Below are 22,340 nucleotides of genomic sequence, written 5' to 3' on the forward strand. Positions count from 1 at the left end.
CACAACAGTGAGAGGCCCGCGTACCGCAAAAAAACAAAACAAACAAACAAAAAACTGCTCTAAAAAACAAAGTCCATTAGGGTTTTTTTTTTTAAGTATAAAGAGAAAATAAAGTATCTTTTTATGACAGGGGTGGGAGTTGGGGGATTTTTTAACCACATGCAGAAAAGCATAAGGAGGGACTTCTCTGGTGGTCCAGTGGTTAAGAATCCGCCTTCCAATGCAGGGGACGCGGGTGGTCAGGGGAACTAAGATCCCACATGGTGTGGGGCAACTAAGCCCACTCACCACAACTACTGAGCCCACACACTCTAGAGCCCGTGAGCCACAACTAGAGAGAAGCCCGCGACAACAAAAGATCCCGTGTGCCACAACTAAGACCCAACGCAGCCAAAAAAAGAAAGAAAGAAAGAAAAGCATAAGGAAAATTCCGGTATATCTGAGTCACACTGAAACCTTGACACCCCAGCGCGACCGAGGACGTGCACAGGGTGAGGAGGATGCTGGGGGCGTCACAGACTCTCCAGATCTGATAGCACCCGGGACCACCCTCTACAGCGTCCAAAGTGTCTGCCCCTGGGCTCTCAGGACCCCGGTGGAAGATGGGAAGGGTGAGGGCACCAAATGCCTTGCTGAGCTCATGGCACTGTGGGTGGCAGAGGCAAGACCTAAACGCAGACACCCCTCCGCACCCTTCCTGCACATTCGCCTATCAGGTGCCCTCTGTTGGCTCAGAAAGAATAGGGGGTTGGGTGGGAATAGATGGAATATTCCAGTGGGGGCGGAGCAGGAGCAGCTGAGTCTGGGAACCTGAGCCAAGCCGAAGTCTAGCAGCGCCATCCCAGCATGGAGAGGAGGGGCTGGGGGCTTGCGGTCAGCGCAGGGGCTCAGCTGCCAGGGCTCCTTCCGGTCTGGCTCACAGGCTGGCTCTTACTGGCTACAGAAAACCAAACGTTGTGGTTGATCTCATGCTGGTAGCTTGACGTTAGACATGACAGGGGTATTTACACCACAGGGATGGGCAAGCACTATGGATCAGGGTCCCCGCCGCCCACAGGCGCCTCTAGAAAGGGAACTACAACGGGGAATGCCACCACTCCCCTCCCCCTCTGTGTATGGGGTGGAGTGTGGAGGAAGGGGTGGGGTGGATGAGATCCTGGCCAGGCCAGAGGCTTGCTGGGGGCGGGTGATACAGGCTGTCCCAGGGGACAAGAGAGGCTCCTGGGCAAGAGCTGGTGTCCGCAGAGGACCCGCCTCAAATCCAGCCTGTCGTGTGCAGCCTCCATGGGCACGTGCCATTCCTGGGCTTCTCGTGGGGCCAGGCTCATGTCTGTGTGCCCCTCACTCTCGCCCACCCCTCCCTCCCCCATTCCGTGTAGGTGTCTGTCTCTCTCCTTCTCCACCCTTCTCTCCAGTACACTCTTCAGTAGCAACTACACTGGGCCCTGCCCCCCTCCCCAGAAGCCATGGAGATGACCCGAGCACTGGGTTTGCATTATGCAAAGGCCAAAATAAGGACAGAGGTGGGACAGGAGGGCAGGAAAGCCCCAGCACCACCCTGGACCCCTCGGTGCCCGGTGCCCGGTGCCCCTTCCACCAGGCCAGGGCACGGCCTGTGGGTCAGACCCGGCGGTGCGGCCTGCAGTGGCCTCTGCAGAGGCTGGGGGGCAGCTAACAGGAACACTCTGGCCCCGCTTGGCCTCTGGGGCGGGGCACTCGCTGGTAGGACAACCGGAGGAGGACGGGGGGAGGGGGGTGAGCAGGGCCTCCCGCAGCTGGACAGCTCAGCCTGGACTGGAGGATCTCTGGAATTCCTCTCCTGCCTACACTATGGGGCCTCAGCCCATCCCAGGCCCACCCACACCCAGGGCCTCTGTTCATCAGCTTCAGGAGAGCTGAGCCCGGAGACTGATCGAGGTAGCCTCATCAGCCCATGGGCCACCTGGAAAAACCGTCTCATATCTGAAGCCCGAGGTGAACTCAGGAACAAGTGAACACTGGCTCTGATTTAATTTCTATTCTTCATGTTTTCACGGGTTGAAAGAACTTCCATTTCATTTTCTGTGAACTGCCTGCTTACACCCTTCATCCGTATTTCAGTTGGAATTTTGGCTCTTTTCTTATTGACCTGTAGGAGCTCTTTATATGTGAAGGCAACCCCCACCCCTTCACCACCTGCAGCCTCTGTGGCCCTGTGTGTTACATGCTCAGGAAAGAGGGAGCAAGGCACGTTTTTGTTTGCCCCCTAAGATAAACTTGGAGCCTTCAAGGGCAGCACTTGTGACTGTTCCTGTTTGCCCCCAGAATCCTGACAGCACGGGATTCCAGCTTGTCAAGGGAAGCTGGCAATGATCTGGGGGCCAGGGATGACGCTGGGATGGACAGGAAGGTCCGGCCAGGCCTGGAGGGGCCCGGGGTTCCCACTACCCTGTGTGCAGGCAGCACGCCACTCGGGACCCTCGTCCTGGATCTCTTGCTCCTGGCCCCATGCCCCGCCTGGGGTGCCTGCACGTCCCCTTCGAGTGCCCACCAGGCAAAAACCAACTCACCCTGAATTATCAGAGACCAGGGATGCCGGAGGTTCCGAGGATGCCAGAACCGTTATTAACTTTTCCTCTGTTTTCCATCGTGAAGAACCATCTCAGAAAGAGGGCCCTGGACCGTCCTGGATACCCACAACCATCCTTGCTCCAGCCATCTGGGGTGCTCTGGACAAAGCCAGGGTGTCACATCATGGGCCTCCCTTCTACTGACACTTGGACAGAGAGCACCAAGCCATTTCACCAACAAATGACTGCAAACACTTCAATATTTTCACAAGCATGAACATGTTATGGGAAGGAAGTGAATTCACCTCGATTATAAACATGACAGAACTGTGTGGTGATGGAGGTGCTCAGCTGGGGGACTCTGGGAGCTGCCCGCCCACCTCACCCCAGAGACGCAGAGACCTGATGCCTCTCCACAGGGGTGCTGGGGGGTGTTGAGAAGTCGTGCATGTGAACCCTGAGATTTCTGTTCCAAAAGGAAAACTTCAGTTGGGAGTGTCAGAGAGAACCCCCCAAGGCCAGAGGCCAAGGACACATGCCACCCCCGGACATCAGTCCATGGTCAGCTGCCCACCACTGACAGCCAGGCCAGGAGGGCCCAGGGAGGTCCAGCAGAGGCACCAAAGGAACTAGTACAGGAGGTTCCGGCAAGGAACAGCTCACACTTGCTGAGCTGGACCGGGTGCTGGGGTCCAGGTCAGCCCGCTCGCCTACCTCGGGCTCAGGCTGACTGTCCTGATCTGGGGACACTGACATCAATTCCAGGTCACTGTGCTCTTAATATGGCCCCCCAGAACCTGAGCCCAGGGCCCGCCCCAGCTGCACCCCCATCTGCCACCTTCACACTCAGGGGCCACCCTGGATGGGGACGGAGCCCGGCTCCAGTCTCCACATCTGGGACGCACCCAGCATAGCTGGAAGGGCCAGTGTGCTCCAGAAAGCAGCCCAGTGGCTGCCCTCCCAGTGCGACCGTGGATGGATCTGAGGGCCGATTTGGGTCACAGGACAGCTGGATGCACACCCAGCCACAGCGGCCGGGGACTGTCCTCCCAGCCCGGGTCTGTGAGCGAGGGGCCCGCAGAGCGACCCTCAAAGGCAGCTCTTCCAAGCCACATCCGTCCCCCTCGTCACAGTGCCAGGCAGTCACCAGCAGGGACAGAACTGAGTCAACCCCCCGGGGGGCCTGAAATTACTGCTGAGGCCGCGCAGCTCACGGAGGACAAGCAGGAGTAGACAGACGGGGGAGGAGGGACACCGACTGGAAGGTTCCGCGGCCCTGGCAGGAGGCAGGGCAAGTGGGCTGCGTGAGAGCAGCACCGCCTGCTGAGACAGGTGCTCCAAACAGAGACCCGACTCGCCACCCACAGTGGCCCAGACCCGAGGGGACCTGGAGCTTAGAACAATGGGCTTCATGGCCATTTGATTCCTTTTTCCTGCGAGGTGTGTATCCATTAAAGCTCTAGGGGTTTGTTTTTGTTTTGCGTTTCAGGTCAATTCGACTTCATCCCTCTTAAGTTTTATTCTCCGGGAATGCAAATACCTGTGTGATGGGCCTATGGACACCCAAGCATCTGACAGGTGAGCTTTGTGGCAAGTCTCAGAGGAAGGAAGTGGGGTTTCCACAGAGCCAATGCGTGGAGACATGAGGGACCCCACAAAGTCATTTGACCAACCCTCCTGGTTTATAGAGGGGGAAACTGAAACCAGAGAGGTTACATGGAGGCCCAAGGCCACACAGCCCAGTGTTGAGTCGTGGCCAGCGGGAGGAGACCATGTATTCTGTTCTTTAAAACAGCCACAAGAGGGACTTCCCCGGCGGTCCAGTGGTTAAGACTTTGCCTTCCAATGCAGGGGGTGTGGGTTCAATCCCTGGTCAGGGAACTAAGATCCCACATGCCTCGCGGCCAAAAAAACCAAAGCATAAAACAGGAGCAATATTGTAACAAATTCAATAAAGACTTTTAAAATCGTCGACATCAAAAAAGTCTTTAAAAAAACAATAAATAAAATTTAAAAAATAAAGAAAATAACCACAAGAGCCAAAGTCCATTGACAGGTGAATGCGATAAGCAAAATGTGGTCCACCCATACAATGAAATATTATTCAGCCTTAAAAGAGAAGGAAATTCTGACACATGCTACAATATGGATAAAACTTGAAGACATTATGCTCAGTGAAATAAGCCAGACACAAAGGGACAACCGTTGTATGCTTCCACTTACATGAGGTACTCAGAGTAGTCAAATTCAGAGACAGAAGGTAGGATGGTAGGTGCCAGGGGCTGGGGGGAGGGGAGGGGGAGTTAGCATTTAATGTGGACAGAGTTTCAGTTTTGCAAGCTGAAAACATTCTGGAGATGGATGGTGGTGATGATAACACAACAACCTGAATGTACTTAATGCCGCTGAACTGCGCACTTTAAAATGGTTAAGATGGTAAGTTTTATGTTATATATATTTTACCACACAAAAAAATCTCCTGGTAGGATATGCAGCTGTATCTCTAAGAAATCATTAAGAAAAAATGGAAGAAATTGGTAACTTGTCATGCTGACTTTAAAATCAGGTTTTAAAAAGAGCACCTTTGGAACCACATGACAAATCAAACCTTACCCTCTGCTGACAAACAAGAAAAAGTTAGAGGAGAAAAAAGCATAACAATCCCAGACAGAAAGCCATGAGCTGAAAGGGATGAGCAGCTGTGATGGGCCCAGTCAGGGCCCAGGCACAGGCAGGGTCGCCGCTCTGCAGTCCATGCAGACTGCGCCCCAGTGGGGACCGAGGCTGACGACCCCACGCACCCTGAGAGGTGACAGCACAGAAGTCCCCAGCAAAGCCGAGTCCTGGCCCCCCACCCAGTGCCAGCACCAACTGTCCCTTGGGGCGGAGGGACACAGGTCGTGGGAAAGCAGAGGGGACTGGAGCTCAGACGACAGCTCAATCCAGAGGGAGGAATCACCTGCATTTCAGTGCGGAGGAGCCTGAGGATGGGGAGGTAGGAGAAGGCGTCCCCAAGACAGCATCAAGAGAGACCCCTAAGCATCCTTTAAGTGCGGGGAGAAAGGAGAGGAGACGGGGAACAGAGGGACCAAGCCAGCCCCCCAGCCTCTGCTCCACGGGGTCCCGCCAGCCAAATAGGGGGAAGGCCCGTCGGTCACCACACCAGGAAGAGCCTGGGCGCAGCTGAAGGAGGAAGGAAAGAAAAGGCTAAACTTGAAGTGGAAAAGAGAGGTTAAACTGCCCCAGGACAGGCCATCCTCGGCAGCCTGCCCCGTGGGCAAGCGGTCAAGATGAGCATTTGTTCACGGATCAGAAAATAAAAATGGAAGGATACGAACGCGCCCACTCTCAGGCCTGCAGAGGAATCGTGAAAAGCACCGCCTTTCAGGGACCACGGTCTGCGCCCCAGAGGTCTCACTGCTGCTCCCAGGTGCCCCCCAGACTTGAGGGGCCACAGACCCTCGAGGAAGGAAAGAGCACAGATGAGGAGACGCCAGGGCCCACCCCATACTGGAACGACGGGGACACCGGAGCCCTGGCTTCAGCGCCCAGGCTCCGGCCCAGGAGTCTTGGGTGGGACAGTCCCAAGGGCTCACTCAGGACAGAAGCAAGTGGATCCCCGGCATGTGGGGCAACGCCAGAAGCAGAGCTCGGAAGCCAAAGCACCTACTGGTCCCTAGAAGTGGGACCCCGAGCTTGAGGCATTACGGCGGTGTCCTCCCCAACACCGGTCTTCACAAGGGGCTGGAGGACCCTCACCCCGTGGGGCACTTGTCTGCTGGGTTCCCGGCCAGGCCCTGCTCCTAGGCGCTCACGGGTTCCTGGATCTGCCTCGGCCAGGACGCTGGGGACGAGGCCAGCAGGGGTCACAGCTCAGCCCAGAGGGTGCCCCAGGGGACAGAAAGAGTGGGAGACACGGGAGCCTGGGGAAGGGGCCTAAGGAGAAGAGGAGGTAAGGAGAGGTGCGGGGAGGAAGGGAGAAAGAAGGGCGAGCACCCAGCCGAGGCGGTGATGGAGGTGTGCGGGCCCGGGAAGGAGACCAGACGTCCCAGAATCACGGAGCCCAGGGTTTGGGGTTTGGCCCCCATCCCCACTCCAGCCCTTCCTGTCACTGCCAATTGCGCTGATAACCTGTCCCCTTCTGCCACGCACGCCCGTCACCACACCCGCTGGGACCCACCACTCCTGCTCCCAGAGGGACCTCACCCTCCAGCACCCATCCTGGCCCAGACCCCTCCCCCAGTCAGGGCCAGGAGAGGGGCACGAGGATGGTGCCTTCCGGAACTGGGTCCAGGAGCACGATCCAGGTCAGGGGACAGGGTGGGGATGCGGCCTCTTGTGTCCCGCCATGGCCTTGTGTCCACTCTGAGACCACTCTGGACCCAAAGCCAGTCCAGACAATGGTAAATGGAACACCAGGACTTGGGGGAGTAACAGGAGAGGTTTGTGGGTGTCCCCTCCCGGCCTCTCACGCCCTGCTGTCTGTCCCATGCCAGTCTCCAGCCTCCAGCTCCCAGGTGGCTCTCAGCGGCTTCTGGGCACAGTGACAGGTGCCCTGGTGTGAGACGGAGCGAAGGCTGGGGCTAAGGAACACAGGGGATGGCTCACTGCAGCTTGGCCTCGGCGCTTTGGACCCTGCCCTCAGGCACCACAAGCCATAACATACTCCGTTTCTTTTTATGCACAAATAATACTCCAGTGTGTGGATATAACACATTTTCTCTATCCGTTCATCAGTTGATGGACATTTCAGTTGTTTCTGTCTTTTGGCTGCTGTGGATAATGCTGCTATGAACAAGTTTCTGTGTGGATATATGGGTTTTTTTCACAAGATATTGAATATCTGTGCTATACAGTAGGTCCTTGTTGGTTACCTATTTTACATATAGTGTTGTGTATCTGTCAATCCCAAACTCCTAATATATCTTTCCCCCACTCCTTTCTCCTTAGGTAACCATAAGTTTGTTTTCTGTGTCTGTTAATTTTCTTTGTGTTTTATAAATAAGTTCATTTGTGTCATTTTTTAAGATTCCACATATTCCACATACATAATATCATGATATTTGTCTTTCTCTGTCTTACTGACGTCACTCAGTATGACAATCTCTAGGTCCATACATGTTGCTGCAAATGGCATTATTTCATTACTTCTTATGGCTGAGTAATATTCCATTGTATATATGTGCCACATCTTCTTTATCCATTCATCTGTTGATGGACATTTAGGTTGCTTCCATGTCTTGGCTATTGTAAATGCTGCTATGAACATTGGGGTGCATGTATCTTTTCAAATTAGAGTTTTCATCTTTTCTGGGTATATGCCCTGGAGTGGGATTGCTGGATGATATGGTAGCTCTATTTTTAGTTTTTTAAGGAACCTCCATACTGTTCTCCATAGTGGCTGTATCCATTTACATTCCCACCAACAGTGTAGGAGGGTTTCCTTTTCTTCATGCCCCCTCCAGCATTTATTGTTTATAGACTTTTTGACGATGGCCATTCTGACCGGTGTGAGGTGATACCTCATTGTAGTTTTGGTTTGCGTTTCTCTAATAATTAGCAATGTTGAGCATCTTTTCACGTGCCTATTGGCCATCTGTATGTCTTCTTTGGATATTTGTTTCCATATCTCTTGGGTACATACCTAGGAAGGGAACATTTTGAGCAACTGTCAAATTGTTTTCCGTAACAGCTGCACCATTTTACATTCCCACCAGCAGTACATGAGGGTTCCAACTCTGCATCCTCACCAACCCTTGGCATCGTCTGTCTTTTTTATTCTACCCTTTCTAGTGGAAGTGAGGTGGGATGTCATTGCAATTTTGATTTGCATTTTCCAAAGATGTTGAGCATCTTTTCATGTGCTTATCGTCTATTAGTATATCTTTATTGGAGAAATATCTATTCAGGTCCTTTGCCCATTTTTTAATTGGGCCATTTGTCTTTTTACTGTTAGGTAGTGAGTTCTTAAAATATTCTAAATATAAGTGGCTTATGAGATATATGCTTTGCAAATATTTTCTCCCATTCCGTGGGTTGTCTTTTCACCTTCCTGATGGTGTCCATTAAAGCACAAAAGTTTTTTAATGTTAATTAAGTCCAATTTATTTACTTTTCTTTTGTTGCTTGTGCTTTATGGTGTTGTACCTAAGAAACCATTGCCAAACCCAAGGTCACAAAGATAGACTCCTAAGTTTTCTTCTAAGAATTTTATGGTTTTAGCTCCTATAATTAGGTCTATGACCCATTTTGAAATAATGGTGTTGAGCATCTTGTGTGCTTACTGTCCACTAGTATAACTACTTTTGTATCTGGTGTTAGGTAGGGTTCCAACTTCATTCTTTTGCAGGCAGATACGCAATTGTCCACTGGTTGAATGGCCCCTTATTCTTTCCCCATTGAATTGTCTTGCCATCCTTTTCAAAAAAATCAACAGACCATTGATGTCTGGGTTTATTCTAGACTCTCAATCCTATTCCACTGATCTATGTGTTTATCCTCTTGCCACACTATGCCCACCTTTATGCCGGACAATACCCACTCTGTCTTGACTGCTGTAGCTGTATAGTTAGTTTTGAAATTAGGAAGTGTGTGTCCTCCAACTTTGTTCTTTTTCAAGATCGTCTGGCTCTTCTGGGTCTCTTGCATTTCCATATGAATTTTATTTTTATTTATTTTTTTAAAAGGCAGCTGAGGGACTTCCCTGGTAGTCCAGTCGGTAAGACTCCACACTCCCAATGCAGGGGGCCCAGGTTTGATCCCTGGTCAAGGAACTAGATGCCCGCATGCTGTAACTAAAAGATCCCACATGCCACAACTAAGACCTGGTGCAGCCTAAATAAATAAATAAATAAAGGCAGCTGAAATTTTGATAGGTATTACACTGAACCTGTAGATCAACTTGGAGTGTACTGCCATTTTAACAATATTAAGTCTTAAGATCCATGAACATGTCTTTCCATTTATCTAGATCTTCTTTAATTTTTTCTATAGTTTTTAACATTCAACTCTTGTATTACCTTTTGTTAATTTCTTACTATGTATTTTATTCTTTAGACTATTGTATGAAATTGCTTTTCCTGACTTTATTTTGGGATTGAGCATTGCTAGTATAATGAAATATAATGGATTTTTGTATCTTGATCTTGTATCTTGCAATTCTGCTAAATTCATTTTTTAGTTCTAACAGCTTTTTCAGGGATTCCTTAGGATATTCTCTATACAAGATCATAATATCTGTAAATAGAGGTAGTTTTACCTATTCCTCTCCTATCTGGGTGCCTTTTATTTCTTTTTCTTGCCTAAGTGTCCTGGCTAGAACCTCCTGTATAATGTTGAATAGAAGAGTGGAGAGAGCTGACATTCTTGATTGTTCCTGGTCTTAGGGAGAAAGCATTAAGTTTTTCACCATTAAATATGTTAGCTGTGGGGTTTTCATAGAGGCACTTTATCAAGTTGAGGAAGTTCCTTTTTAATCCTAGTCTGTTGAGTGTGTCTAGCAGCAAAGAGTGTTAGATTTTGTCAAATGCTTCGTCTGCATCTATTGAAATGATCATATAGTTTCTTTGTTTCTTCTGTTAATATGGCATATCATGTTGATTGAATTTTGTGTCTTGAAACAACTTTTTATTCCTGGGATAAATCTTACCTGCTCATAACAATCCCTTTTTATATGCTGCTAGTTTTGTTTTGCTAGTATTTTGTTGAGGATGTTGCATCTATATTCATAAGGAATATTGGTCTGTAGTTTTCTTAAGATGTCTTTGTCTGGTTTTGGTATCAGGGTAGTTCTTGGCTTCACAGAATGAGCTGGGAATTCCCTCCTCTTCTATTTTTTAGAAAAGTTTTTGAAGGACTGGTATTAATTCTTCTTTAAATGTTTGATAGACTTTACCAGTGAAGTTATCTGGGCCTGAGAGACTTTTCTTTGTAGGATATTTTAAAACTTTTAATTTATTAATTAATCTCTTTAGTTGTTATAAGTCTATTCAGATTTTCTATTTCTTCTTGAGTCAATTTCAGTTGTTTGTGTCTTTCTAAGAATTGGTCTGTTTCACCTAGGTTATCTCTAACTTGGCACACAATTGTTCACAGAATTCCCTTATCATCTTTTATTTCTATAAGATTAGTTGTAATGTCCCCTTTCATTCCTGATTTTAGCAATTTGAGGCTTCTCTCCTTTTCCTTGGCCTGACCACCCTTTTTATAACTACAACCTTCCTAACTGGCACTCGTAAGTTTCCTTAATTATTCCCAGAGCAGAAGTACTAATCACCTAAGAACCTGATCATATAATTTGTTTAATGTTTATTACCTGCCTCTCCCACCAGTATAAGCTCCATGGGGGCAGGCACCCTCAATTTTGTTCACTAACTGTTTCCTAAGCACCTAGAAAATGCCTGGCAAATGACCAGTGTGCAGACAGACTTGCTGAATGTGTGAAGAGCAAAAGAAACCAGAGAACTTGCAAACAGTAATAATAATAATAGAAATGACCTTGAAACTCTAGTTGTGTGCTGTCTAATACAGTAACCACTGCCTACGTGCAGCCCCAAGAACCTGAAACGTGGCTGGTCCTCACTGAGATGTGCCATATGTGTAAAACGCACAACAGATTTCAAAAACATGACATCTTTTAAAATATAAAATAGCTGAAAAATAATTTTTGCATTGATTACTTGTTGAAATAATATTTTGGATAAACTGACTTAAATACATACACTATTAAAGTTCTTTTCACCCATTTCTTTGTTTAGTTTTTTTGTAAGTACTAGAAAAGTTTGGATTGCACTTGTGCCTGACATTTGTGGATCAAGTTTTGTTTCTTCTGGACAGGCCTGCTCCAGGTGACTTGGATAGGGTCAGGGTGTAATTTCGTTGAGTGTTCAAAAGAAGGAAGGCAAATTCCAAACGTGTGGTCAGGTGAGCCTCTCACAGAGCCCAGAGAGGGAGCAGGCATGGGGGCCTGGCCTGGGGCACAGAGGCCCCTGCAGGATCTGTGTCTGCGCTGCCCGCTGGATCACCATCGTCCTCCTCGTGTCTGATACAGTTGGTCTGAGGTGGGGTCTGCCAGGTGCAGCCAGGGGCTGGGATTCACCACCCAGATCGCCTTCTTCAGAAGGTGCAGCTCCTAACTAGACCGGAGTTCTTCACCCAGAAAGCCCTTAACAGACGGCCTGGATCGAACCAACGGCTTTGAAAATCAGGCTGCACCTCAATGTACAAGAACAAAAGCCACGTGAAGAACTTTATTCAGAGACGAGCAGAACGCTGCAAACCCTTTGGCATCAAGCTCCGTGGCCAGCACCTAAGTCATGCCACCCTTCATCAGATGACAAGACAGATGGCCACTCAGGCCGGGCATCTCCGAGGACCTCTGAGACCACCAGCACCTTCTGCCCCCAGCCACCTACAAGGCTCCCATCTTTTAGAGGGTGAAACGAAGCCACTCTGTTGGGCACCTACTGTGCGCTGGGCATGGTTCTAAGCCCTGGAATTCAGCGTGGGCTGAGTGACAGGAAGGCAGGGGCTGCCCCTCGGCTCCTTGCTGCAAACGGGCACCAACTAGGATGTGCCCGACGCCATGGAGTCCTGTTACATCCGAGGACAGGACACGCTTCCCGTTTCGTGGTAACGGTCACAGCATCTCTTCCCCCGAGTGCCCACTGGCTGCTCATAAGGCGGGGAAAGGTGGTAGTTCTCAAATTAGGCCTGTAGAACAGCGTGGGTTATGCATCCTCCAAAAAAATGTTCTTAAATCTATGCCCGGCTATTGCCAATCTGTTCCAGAATTCAACAAATGCTTGTATCTGGCTTAACAAAGAATCATAACTTCAGTTATTTTAAGATCATTATGTCAATGCAAAAAGAACTATGTCCACCAGGAATTGCGGCCACTGAACGAGCTGGTGACCCTCTAACCTAGGAGACAAAGGCCACCAGAAAGTTAGGCACCTCGGAGCACCACGAGGATGTTTTCATTTTAAATAGATTTTAAATAGATTCAGATCCTTATATGAATATACATTTCTATGTAACATGCCAATATGATAATTTTTGGAAAATCAAGTTATACATAATGCATTTTTACGTTTCTACACTAACAAAGTGACTTGCAGCTGTGAAAGATGCTTTAAAAATAACCAAATCAGATTCCATTTTGAGGGGAGGGAGAGAGAGGGAATTAAACATTTCGAAAATATATTTGAAATCTCCAGAAAGGCCACGTCTCTTGCCTTGGACCAGGTGGCCACAGAGAGCAGTGGGAAGAACAAGATGTTTCCAAGTAGCAGACGCCGTTCATGTCACCTCCCCTTGGTCTTTCTTTTTCTTTTTTTTTCCCCCCCTTGGTCTTTCTTATTAAAGCATTTGGTAAATTCCAGGCAGCTCAGTATAGGCTCTCTAAGGGAACCATCTCTGCTAGAATTTTGTTTTAAGTAGAAGAAAGAAAATCCGACATGGCATCTCTCTCCCCTAGGCTCTTGGGGGATCCCCCAAATTTTAAAAAAAAAGGAGAGGAATACGTTCTTGGCTTCTTTTTGAACAAGACCCCTGCGTCCCACACCCGGGCCCCACCAAGAACAAAAGTGTTCCTTCATCCACTACGATCATGCATTCCTGATAACCCTGGGAGCCCCAATTTCAAACACAGCATCCTCTCTTCCTTCGGTCATGCTTGTCAGAGAAGGGGGCCCCATTTTTGGTTTTAAAAATATGGCCACTACATATACACCCATCTCTGCTTCTAAGAGAACTGGCAGGCACTTAGCTGTAAGAAAAGTCCCTCTGACATGGAGAGATCATCATGAAAAAGTGTTAGAGGCAAATGAATTGCAGAATCACATATATGGCGATTGCATCCGTGTTTTTAAAACCATACATATGTGTGATGTGTATATGTGTGAGTATACATACCTGCGTCTATATACACACACATATATCCTTATACTGACATTAAAATAGACAGGCCAGGTTCCTCTGGAGGATGAGGAAACTTGAGTGTGGAAGAGTCACACTTACTGCACATACTTATGTATTGGTTTTTCTTTATAAGATACTATCCTTGTTGTCTGTTTAATCAATAAAATAAAATTTCAAGCCTTGCCGGCCTCAAATGGGGGCAGTGTTGGTTGTCGCAGAGGGAAGACCAAAGGAAATGACGTTTTTACAAAAAGGAACCGTAGGGCAGTGCCTTTGTGCTGGAAAAGCACAAAGAAGGCTTGGTGAGCAGCCTGCTAAGGACAGGTGAGGCCCTGAGGAGCCCAGGGTCAGAGGAGACCACAAGCGGGCCATGAGTCGGCCAGTGGAATAACAGTATTTTAAAAACACAGAATGGAGTAGGGTCGTGAGCTTCTGAGAGAAGCAGAAGATGGATTCCAGAGTCAACTGCCTGGATTCAAACCTTGGCCCCGTGTGGAGCTTCTCTGAGCTTCAGGCACCTCTTCTGCAAACTGGGAGTGATCACAGTACCTATTTCACAGATCAAGCAGCTTAATGTAATAAGCACCATTTAACTGTTACCAGCAGAGAAAGAGTGCAAGTCGCAAGCGCAAGATATATTCTTAGCTCTCAGCAAAGTAGGTTATGGTATAAAAATACCGTTCAATAGTAACTAAACTAGCCTCACCTTCATGTGCATCTCACAGCAGCCTCAACATGTGCGACTTCTTCTCTAAATACCCTACATTAGGCATCCAGACTCCAGCGCTAGGGGCCAGCCTAGGAGACAGAGGCCACTGGGTTCACTCACCCCTTCCTCACACGTGCAGGAGACCTCACTGTGGGCCTGCCCCCACCTTGGTGTCAGATGGTGCCAAGTGACAGGGGAAGACAGAAGTGGGGAGAGGTTGAGTGGGGCAGGAGGCGGGAAGGGGGCACGGGGACCTCGCTGAGCAGCCAGGGGGATGACCTGTGTGGCCATCAGAGGAGGAGGGAACAGCACTGGCAAAGGCCCTGGGGCAGGAAGCACCCAATGTGCCCGAGAGCGGAGAAAGCAAACATGGTGATTCCTCCCCCACCTGAGTCCTGTCTTTCCTGGCAACCAGGCTTCGGAGCTCAGGAGGCTCACAGTCGATTTGCTCTGAATTTCCTGAGTTTATCTATTAACTACTTAGCAGACCGCTTGCTAGTTGGGAGGACGCCGAGAAAGCCGACGGCGATCCTCCCAGCGAGGGGTCACACCCCAGGACAGGACCTGCTCTCCCCCGACTGGGGCACGCTGGATGGAGCCAAGGACATACCAAGGTCAGCTCGGGGCCTAGCTGAGGATCGGGAGAAGCTGGGAGGGACAGGGGTGCCCTGGGCTGGAGGTGGGGGCCTTCCCGGCTGCCAGGGCAGGTTGCCCGCCCACCCTGAGCTGCAGTTCTATGCCTATAAAATGGGGGGAGAGGGGAGGGGGGATTCCCCAGCAACTCGAATCAAATAAAATCAAATGTTCGAAGTGATGCACCCCTTAGGGGTTGTTACAACCTTCCCCCAAGGGAAGGGGTCCATGAACCCCTGAATTATATCCAAAGCCGTGTGGGAGATGCTTTCTCCCCGGGGGGAACCACTCATATTTTAAAGGGGATGACTCCCCAAAGTGGAAGCTTCGGGGGCCTGAACACAAAATGCAAGACTGCTTCCTACCCAACAAACAGCCCAACAAATCAGGTTGGCACCTAGCCCGGGGAGGGGGCCGGAGGGAGGGGGCCCAGGGCAGCCGCAGAGAACACCTGGACCCCCGCTGGCAACCCCACCACGGGGGACAAACCCTAGAGAAACCCTCACACCTGCGCGCCAGCAAACCCGCTGTGGGAGTGGAAGAGAGAAACACTGGGAACACCGAGACTGCCATGGGGAAGGGAGCGTGACGTACTACAGATACTACGGTCACTACACACAAGCAGCAGCGAAAGGTCAGAATGTGTCCCCATGCACAGACGCCCAGAAGACTAAGCTGAGTGAAAAAGCAAGTTCCCAACTTTTTATGTAAAGTTTAAAGAAAACACACCAAAGAATCCTATATATTAGTTGGGATCCTTCTATCTGTGCGTAAATGAAGCAAAAAGAGTCTGGCAGGATAAATTCCAAATGCATGACAGTCGGTTTGGAGGAGAATGGTTACTTAACATTTCTTTGTAACGCTTTACTTCTTACAATTTAAAATAAAGGACTTAAGGCCAAAATGACAAAAGAGGAACAGTTTCCAATTCCGGGTAGAAGAGACACAAGTGTCTGTTTTATTACTCCTGGAAGTTTTTTTCCATTAAAAAAAATCTATCCAATATGGAAACATTTTAAACCATGTTGCTGGCCGGTCCGTGTTGGGCCGAGGGCTTCACCGCCCTGACCTGTGACTGTCCGGGGCTCAAGGTGACTCTTGACCCAGGACTTAGGCCTCCAGGCTGGTGTCGGGGAGCCCTGCCCTTGCTGGGCAAGGAAGGGCAGAGCCCCAGAAAAGAGCTTCTCCTGGCCCTCAGACCCGATGCCCGGGTCCCCAGGGAACAATCCCGCGCAGAGACAGCAGTGGCAAGGGTGGGACAGGTGGAGAAGGGGACAGGGCAGGCAAGGGAGAGGCCAGTGACCGCGTCATGAGAGCAGCTGTGGGCCTGTGGCCCGGCCCTTCCCGGGCAGGGAGTTTAGTGTTGCCTGACTGGTGCCAGGGGCTGCAGCTTTAAATAAACTTGGACGCATCCACCTGGGCCGGGAAGCAACACCAACTGTGCCTCAGGCCAGCCAGGCGCTGTCAACAACCACCGACATGGCCACTGCGGACCTCAGCCCCGGGCGGAGACGCTGGCCTGACTACCCGACCCTCCCTCCTGACCACCTGCCCCGCTGCAGCTCACCCTGCCCTGGCCCAGCCTCCTCACCCGCCCCGGGACGCCCCAGCAGGGCTGTGACAGGCCCCTGGGCATCTCACACTGGGCCTGGTGCCTGGGGGCCCCGCCAAGGGGTGCTGGGCTGGCCCAGCTGGTGGGATGTCTTCCCCTCCTCTCCCAGGCCCCTGGGGCCCCTCGACAGCTAGGCTTCCTCACCCACTCCCACCCCAGGTCCCCAGCTCCCTTCCCGAGGAGCCTGGCCTCCACTGCTGGGTCCGCCACCCCTCCCGGCCTCCCCGAGGGCAGCGCCAAGGACCTCCATCCCCCAGTGTGGGTGTCGACGGCAGCGACGAGAATAACCAGTCGCTGCTGCTGGAACCGGAGGCCCGAGGTTGGTCTGACCACCCTACAGGGCCGCTGGCCCAGGGAGGTTCACAGAAAAGTGAAGGAGAGGTCAGCAGAGCCAGCTTCAGGTTGAGGAGACGGGGTGGATGGGAAGAGGCCTTTCTGCCGAAGGGCCCGGGGGCGCCTGGTGGGAGGGCGTGGGCACAGGCAGAAAAACGACAAGAAGGTCCCCTAGAACGGGGTAACCTTCCCCCCACTGCCGCCCTCTGCCTCGGACAACCACCTGCTCCCACCCGAGGACCACCAGCCCGTCGCCCTGTCCTCACAGGCCTGCTCCCAGACATGCCCCGGAAGCCTCCTCAGGGCCTCCGGGATGCACACAGTTCGTGTGCTGGATCTCTTCTCTGCTCTCCAGGTCCCCCTGCCTTGGGGACAGGCACTTAACCAACCCCTACCTGAGGGAAGGGAATTTTGGGGTCCCCAAGGCCCAGCCTTGCCCGCCCCCTGCCACGGGCTTTCTCCACTCCACCCCACTCCCTCAGCACCCCTCAGGCCTAACTGGCATCGTCCCCCACGTGCAGGGAGGATTGGGGAGTTCACACACCCCCGCACTCCTCCCAGCTCGCGCCCACAATGATCAGTGATCAGCATCCCTCGCCAACACAAGGTATCACCACAGACGTTTCTTAATAAAAGGAAAAAAAAAAAAGATCTGCCGCTGGATGCGTAAGAGGGAACCTCGCCAGAGCCACTTCCATGGGGTGGGCTGGAGGAGGACGGGGCTCTGGCCGCGCCGGGCTGGAGCCAGGGCTTCAGGAGTTCTGGAGCCGGACGTAGAGACGCCAGGTGCAGCCCCCCCTGATGCACAGAGTGGAGAGCCGCAGGCCAGAGAGGAGCTGCCGACCTGCTTCGGGGTAAAGCCCGGCGGCAGAGGCAGGTCTAGGGCCCTACACGGCTCCTGCTGGCGAGCAAAGCCCAAGAGCCACCTGTTCCCCGGTGAGGCCCTACCTGAAACGAGCTTTCAAAGTCCCTCCCGTCACCTCCCCGCAAACAACTCTCCAGAATCCAGCCCCCACCTGCCTCCATGACCCTGAAGCCCATCAGGCTCCCACCTCACCCCCACATCTTCACCCCGGTGACCTGATCCAAGCTCCCTGACCTCAGCCCCCAGCTCTCCAGACTCCTCTTTCCAGAAGGATCTGGGGGAAAATCCTCCAGAACCCCGATTCCCCTGGGCACCCACAGCAGAGGCTGTTCCCACGCGGCGCGGAGCGCAGCTGGCACCCCCCGCGCGGATGGAGCCACGCGGAGAAGCAGGCGCAGAGCAAGTCCCGCCGCCCCCGCACCCAGCCGCTTGTTGGGGGTGGGGACAGCGCGGCTCGCGCCGGGGACGACCCTCCCGGCTAGGTCCGCCCCCTCCCCCGCGCTCCAGGCCCCGCGGCCGCCCCCGCGCGCCGCTCCTCTCCGACCTCCGGCCGCCAAATGCGTCACGTCTGCCGGGCGCTCCGGGGACACCTGCTGCCGCCCCCGCTGCGCCGAGCCCCGCGCCTCGAGCCGGGGCCTCCGGCCGGGCGGTCGCGTTGGACAGGGCCCGGCAGGGCCGCGCGCGCCGAGGTCCGGCGGCTGGGCCCCGGGGGCCCGACGGTCGGGGCCGCGCGGGGCCGTGAGCTCCGGGCTCGGAGCCGGGAGGAGCCGGGGTCGCGCGGGGCCGCAGTGCACCCGGAACCGGCGGCGCAGAGGATCTGGGTCTCCACGGTCCCGGCCCTCGGAGCGCGGCGCCCTCCGGGGTCCCCGGCCCGGCCCGCACGCGCCGCGGCTCTTACTTGCCAATATCCTCGTAGAGCTGGTACTCGTCGGTGAAGCGGGTGCAAGTCACCGTGGTGGCCATGGCGGCGACGGACGGGCTTGGCGTGCGCTCTGCTGCGCTCGGGCGGCGGCGACTCCGGCTCCCGCTCGCGGGCACGGCGGCGACACGGGAGCGGGCGCGGGCGACACCTCGGCTCGCGGCGCCGAGCGGGGGCCGGGCTGGGCTGCGCCGGGCGGCGAGCGCACGCGAGATCTGCGCGCTCCGTGCTCGCCAGGAGCGCGCCGCACACCTACGCGCGGGGAGCGCGGGCGACGCTGTCAGCGCCGCCGCCGCGCCCGCCCCGCCCGCCGCCCCCTGCACGCTCCCCGCGCCCGCAATCGCGCCCTACACTCGCACCCGCACACGCACCTGAGCCCTGCACCTACAGCAGCGCCCGCGCCCTGCACACGCTCTCGCACCCACTCCTGCTCCCAGAATTCGCACCCGCGCCCCGGCCCTGCACATGCTGCGCTGGCACCAGCACCCGCGGCCATGCGCCTGGGGCCAAGCACACAGGGAACCGCTGGCTCCCTGAGCCTGCTTCTCCGCTGCCTCCTGGCGACTCCCTGCACGCCACACACACACACACACACACACACACACACACACACACACACACACACACACACACACACACACACACACACACGAGACTGCACACAGTGAACCCAGCCCCCTCTCTCCCCTGAAGGCCAGCCTTGACCTGGACCTCAGGAGGGGCCTCAGGTGCACATGGGGGAGGGGGGAGTCCTCCCTCCACAGACTCATTCCTCACACCCCCAGGAGGAGATGCTACAGGACCCCTCCTGCCCGGGTCTCCACCACTCCACACACCGCACAGTGCAGCCCCCTGGCAGAGCTGCCCAGGAGGCTCCCAGACCAGGCCTGCACACTGGGGACACTGGGAGTGGGAGATGAAAGGGTGAAGGCTACCCCCTCCCCCATGGCCCTAGCCCCTCCCTCCCTCCCTCCCTCCTCCTAGCACTCGACACTGGGGTGTCTGGAACAGAGGTCCCAGGAACAGACATTGCCAGTTGGGGCAGAGTGTCCTTGAATCAGGGAAACAGTGGCTGCTCCGTCTGCATCTTGGGGTCCTGAGAGCTCTCAGCCCCCCTGCCCAGGTAGGGGCACACATTTTCCCTCTCCCAGGCCTAGTCCACCTGCCTGCTCCCAGCTCGGGCCTGGAAGAAGCGGGTCCATCTTGAAAGTGGCCCAGGAGAGGAGGAGGAGCGAGCAGGGTGGGGGGTGGGGGGCAGGAGAGGCTGGGCCGACCCCGTTTCCCACAGAAGAGCCTCTCCCAGGGCCACACCTAGGCTGCCATCCAGAACTGGGACTTCAGATCCAGTGAAGACAACCCACTGGGCTCAGCAGCCCCATGCTCCTCAGAGAGGAAAGGGCCAGGGTCCGTCCTGGGGAGGCCCTGAGGAAATGAAGTTTCCAGCAGCCAGCTCCAGATTTGGGTGGTTCAGCGGGCCCTGACAGGCGCCACTTGCTGCACCGTGGGCTCCCCAGGCAGAGAGTCTGGGCCTGTCCTGCCCATCTCTCTCACCTTGGTGGCCAGCGCGGGGCTGGCCCCAGAAGCCACAATAAATATTTCCTGGATAAAAGATCTAATGCAGGGATTCCAAGGCAGGAGTGGGCGGTGGGGATGGCCCCAGGGCCCGCCCCAGCCAGGATGCCTTTGGCCCACGGCTGTCAAGCAGGTGAGCAGACCAGGTGGTGACCAGTCCCTGTGCTGGGTGGTTCTGCAGACCCAGCTTGCACCCAAGAGAGAGCTGGAGACCAAAGAACACTCGGTAAAGGCCAGACCCGGACTGGGGGCAGAGGAGGCCCTGTGGAGGATGTGGCCTTGATCTCTGCAGGGCAGGGCAGAGGGGGAGACCACCTTCAGGGCTCAGTGCTGGAACCAGAGCACCCCAGGTGCCTCCTCGTGGGCAGGCGCCCACCTCTCCTGGGGCAGCCAGGGGAGGACTGGAGGCCCCTCACCTACCAGCAGAGGCTTGCTCTTGTGGTTGTGTTCTGCCCCACAGGAGCCTCTCCCCACACATGCTGGGCCATCTGCAGCAGAAGGAGGAGACAGTCCCACACAGTAGAATACAATTGGCAAACAAACAAAACAAAATTGCACCCCTCAGTAAACCAGGGTGTGTCCAGGCTACAAGCAGACCCTGTGCGCTGACAGGGTCACACATGCTTCCAGTGTGAGGCCACGCAACGATCAAGTGGCATTAAAATCACCATGACAGCAGACACTGATTTGCTTAAGTGCATTCTACATGTGTTATCTCATTTAATTCTCAAACAGTCCTAGGAGACATATACTATATGATCCCCACGTTATTAGGGGGGACAGCGGAGAGATAGAGAGGTGAAGCAACTTGCCCAATGTCACACAGCCAAGAAGTGGCTGGGACTCAAAACTTACTGCCCCATTAAGCCTCTTTTCTCTTTTATTTTCACACACACACATACAAACACAAATACACGCTCACACACATACACATACACACACAATACATACACAACCCACACTCACACTCATATACCATACACATATGCACACACACTCAAACATACACTCGCACACTCACACACTCACACACGTATACACTCAATGCACACACACACATGCATGGCGTCCTACAGGCCTGGGCAAGGACACAGCAGCATTCTGGGTGTCTGTTTTGAGGTCCCTTCCCACGGGTGGGGAGGCTGCCCAGGATCAAGTCTACGTGAGAAGTCAGGGTCACTAAAAGGGTATGATCTGAGGCCGCCGTTCTACTCCTGTTAGCTCCTGAGGTCAACAGGGCAGCCCCTCCTCTGGGCTGGAACATTAAAGGCACGACACCAAGTGACCCTGAGGAGAGCAGGGAGGGCAGGGTGATCAGGGCACCACGGTGAGGAATGACTGAGCTACCAAAGGGACCCAGAGGGTCCCTGCCTATACAGCCCAACCCCTCAACTCCACTCACAGGACAACCCACTCCCCACCTCCAGACCCAGAGGGTTCCTCCCCAGGAGAGTGGAAAAGCTGGAAGGGAGAAGGGCTACCAGCCATGATGCTTTCTGGAGTTCCAGACCCCAGAAGCCCTCTCATCTGGCTTTGGTCTCTCACCCCTCTTGCAGGAAGGGCCCTCTTCTACCCGCACCTCCACATCATCTCCACCTCCCACCTTATCCTTTCTAGCTGATTTTCGTCAGTGAGGAGGGCTCTCTCTCCCAGGTGGCAGCTGGGGTGGGTATGGGGAATATCAGTTCTGGGAGGTTATTGTTAGGACGGTCACCATGGCAGCAAGCATCACATCTGCAGAGCCAAAAGTGCTGCACATGGGGCTCATTCTCCCAGGAAAGCCACGGCCTCCCCTATGCCCCTTGCCTCCAGGGGTTGCTGTCATGGGAGGGATGTCACTGCCACCACCTCTCCCAGTCCTAGCCATCTGCCTGGAAGAGCAGGCTGCCGTACCCCAGAGCAGGAAGACCCTAGTTCATCAATCTCCAATCACCTGGCCCTGACATGGCAGCCCACGCAGGACACTATGGCAGGCATGTGGGGAGATGATGGTAGCAGTGGTGGGGATGGTGATGATGGTGATGGTGATAGTAATGATGATAGTGGTGGGGATGGTGATGATGGTGATGCTGATGATAATGATGATGATAGTGGTGGGGATGGTGATGGTAGTAGTGATGGTGGCGATGGTGACAATGATGGTGGTGATGTTGGTGATGGTGATGATGATGGTGATGATGGTGGTGATGGTGATGGAGGCAATAGTAGTGATGATGAATGATGGTGGT

The 22,340-nt window shown here is 53.5% G+C and overlaps 1 protein-coding gene across 1 annotated transcript in view; it reads right to left on the reverse strand.

The window, feature by feature from the left end:
* Window positions 1–18,624, reverse strand: part of CAMK2B (calcium/calmodulin dependent protein kinase II beta) — a 94,731-nt gene extending 76,107 nt beyond the window's left edge. The window contains exon 1 of the mRNA XM_082633116.1: window positions 18,520–18,624. Within this exon, the coding sequence (XP_082489242.1) occupies window positions 18,520–18,584 (65 nt within the window). The 5' untranslated portion in view covers window positions 18,585–18,624. The remainder of the gene's footprint in view (window positions 1–18,519) is intronic.
* Between the last annotated feature and the right edge of the window lie 3,716 nt (window positions 18,625–22,340).

This window comes from Mesoplodon mirus, assembly GCF_964341445.2.
Source record: "Mesoplodon mirus genome assembly, chromosome: 9".
In the NCBI taxonomy this organism is placed as follows: Eukaryota; Metazoa; Chordata; class Mammalia; order Artiodactyla; family Ziphiidae; genus Mesoplodon; species Mesoplodon mirus.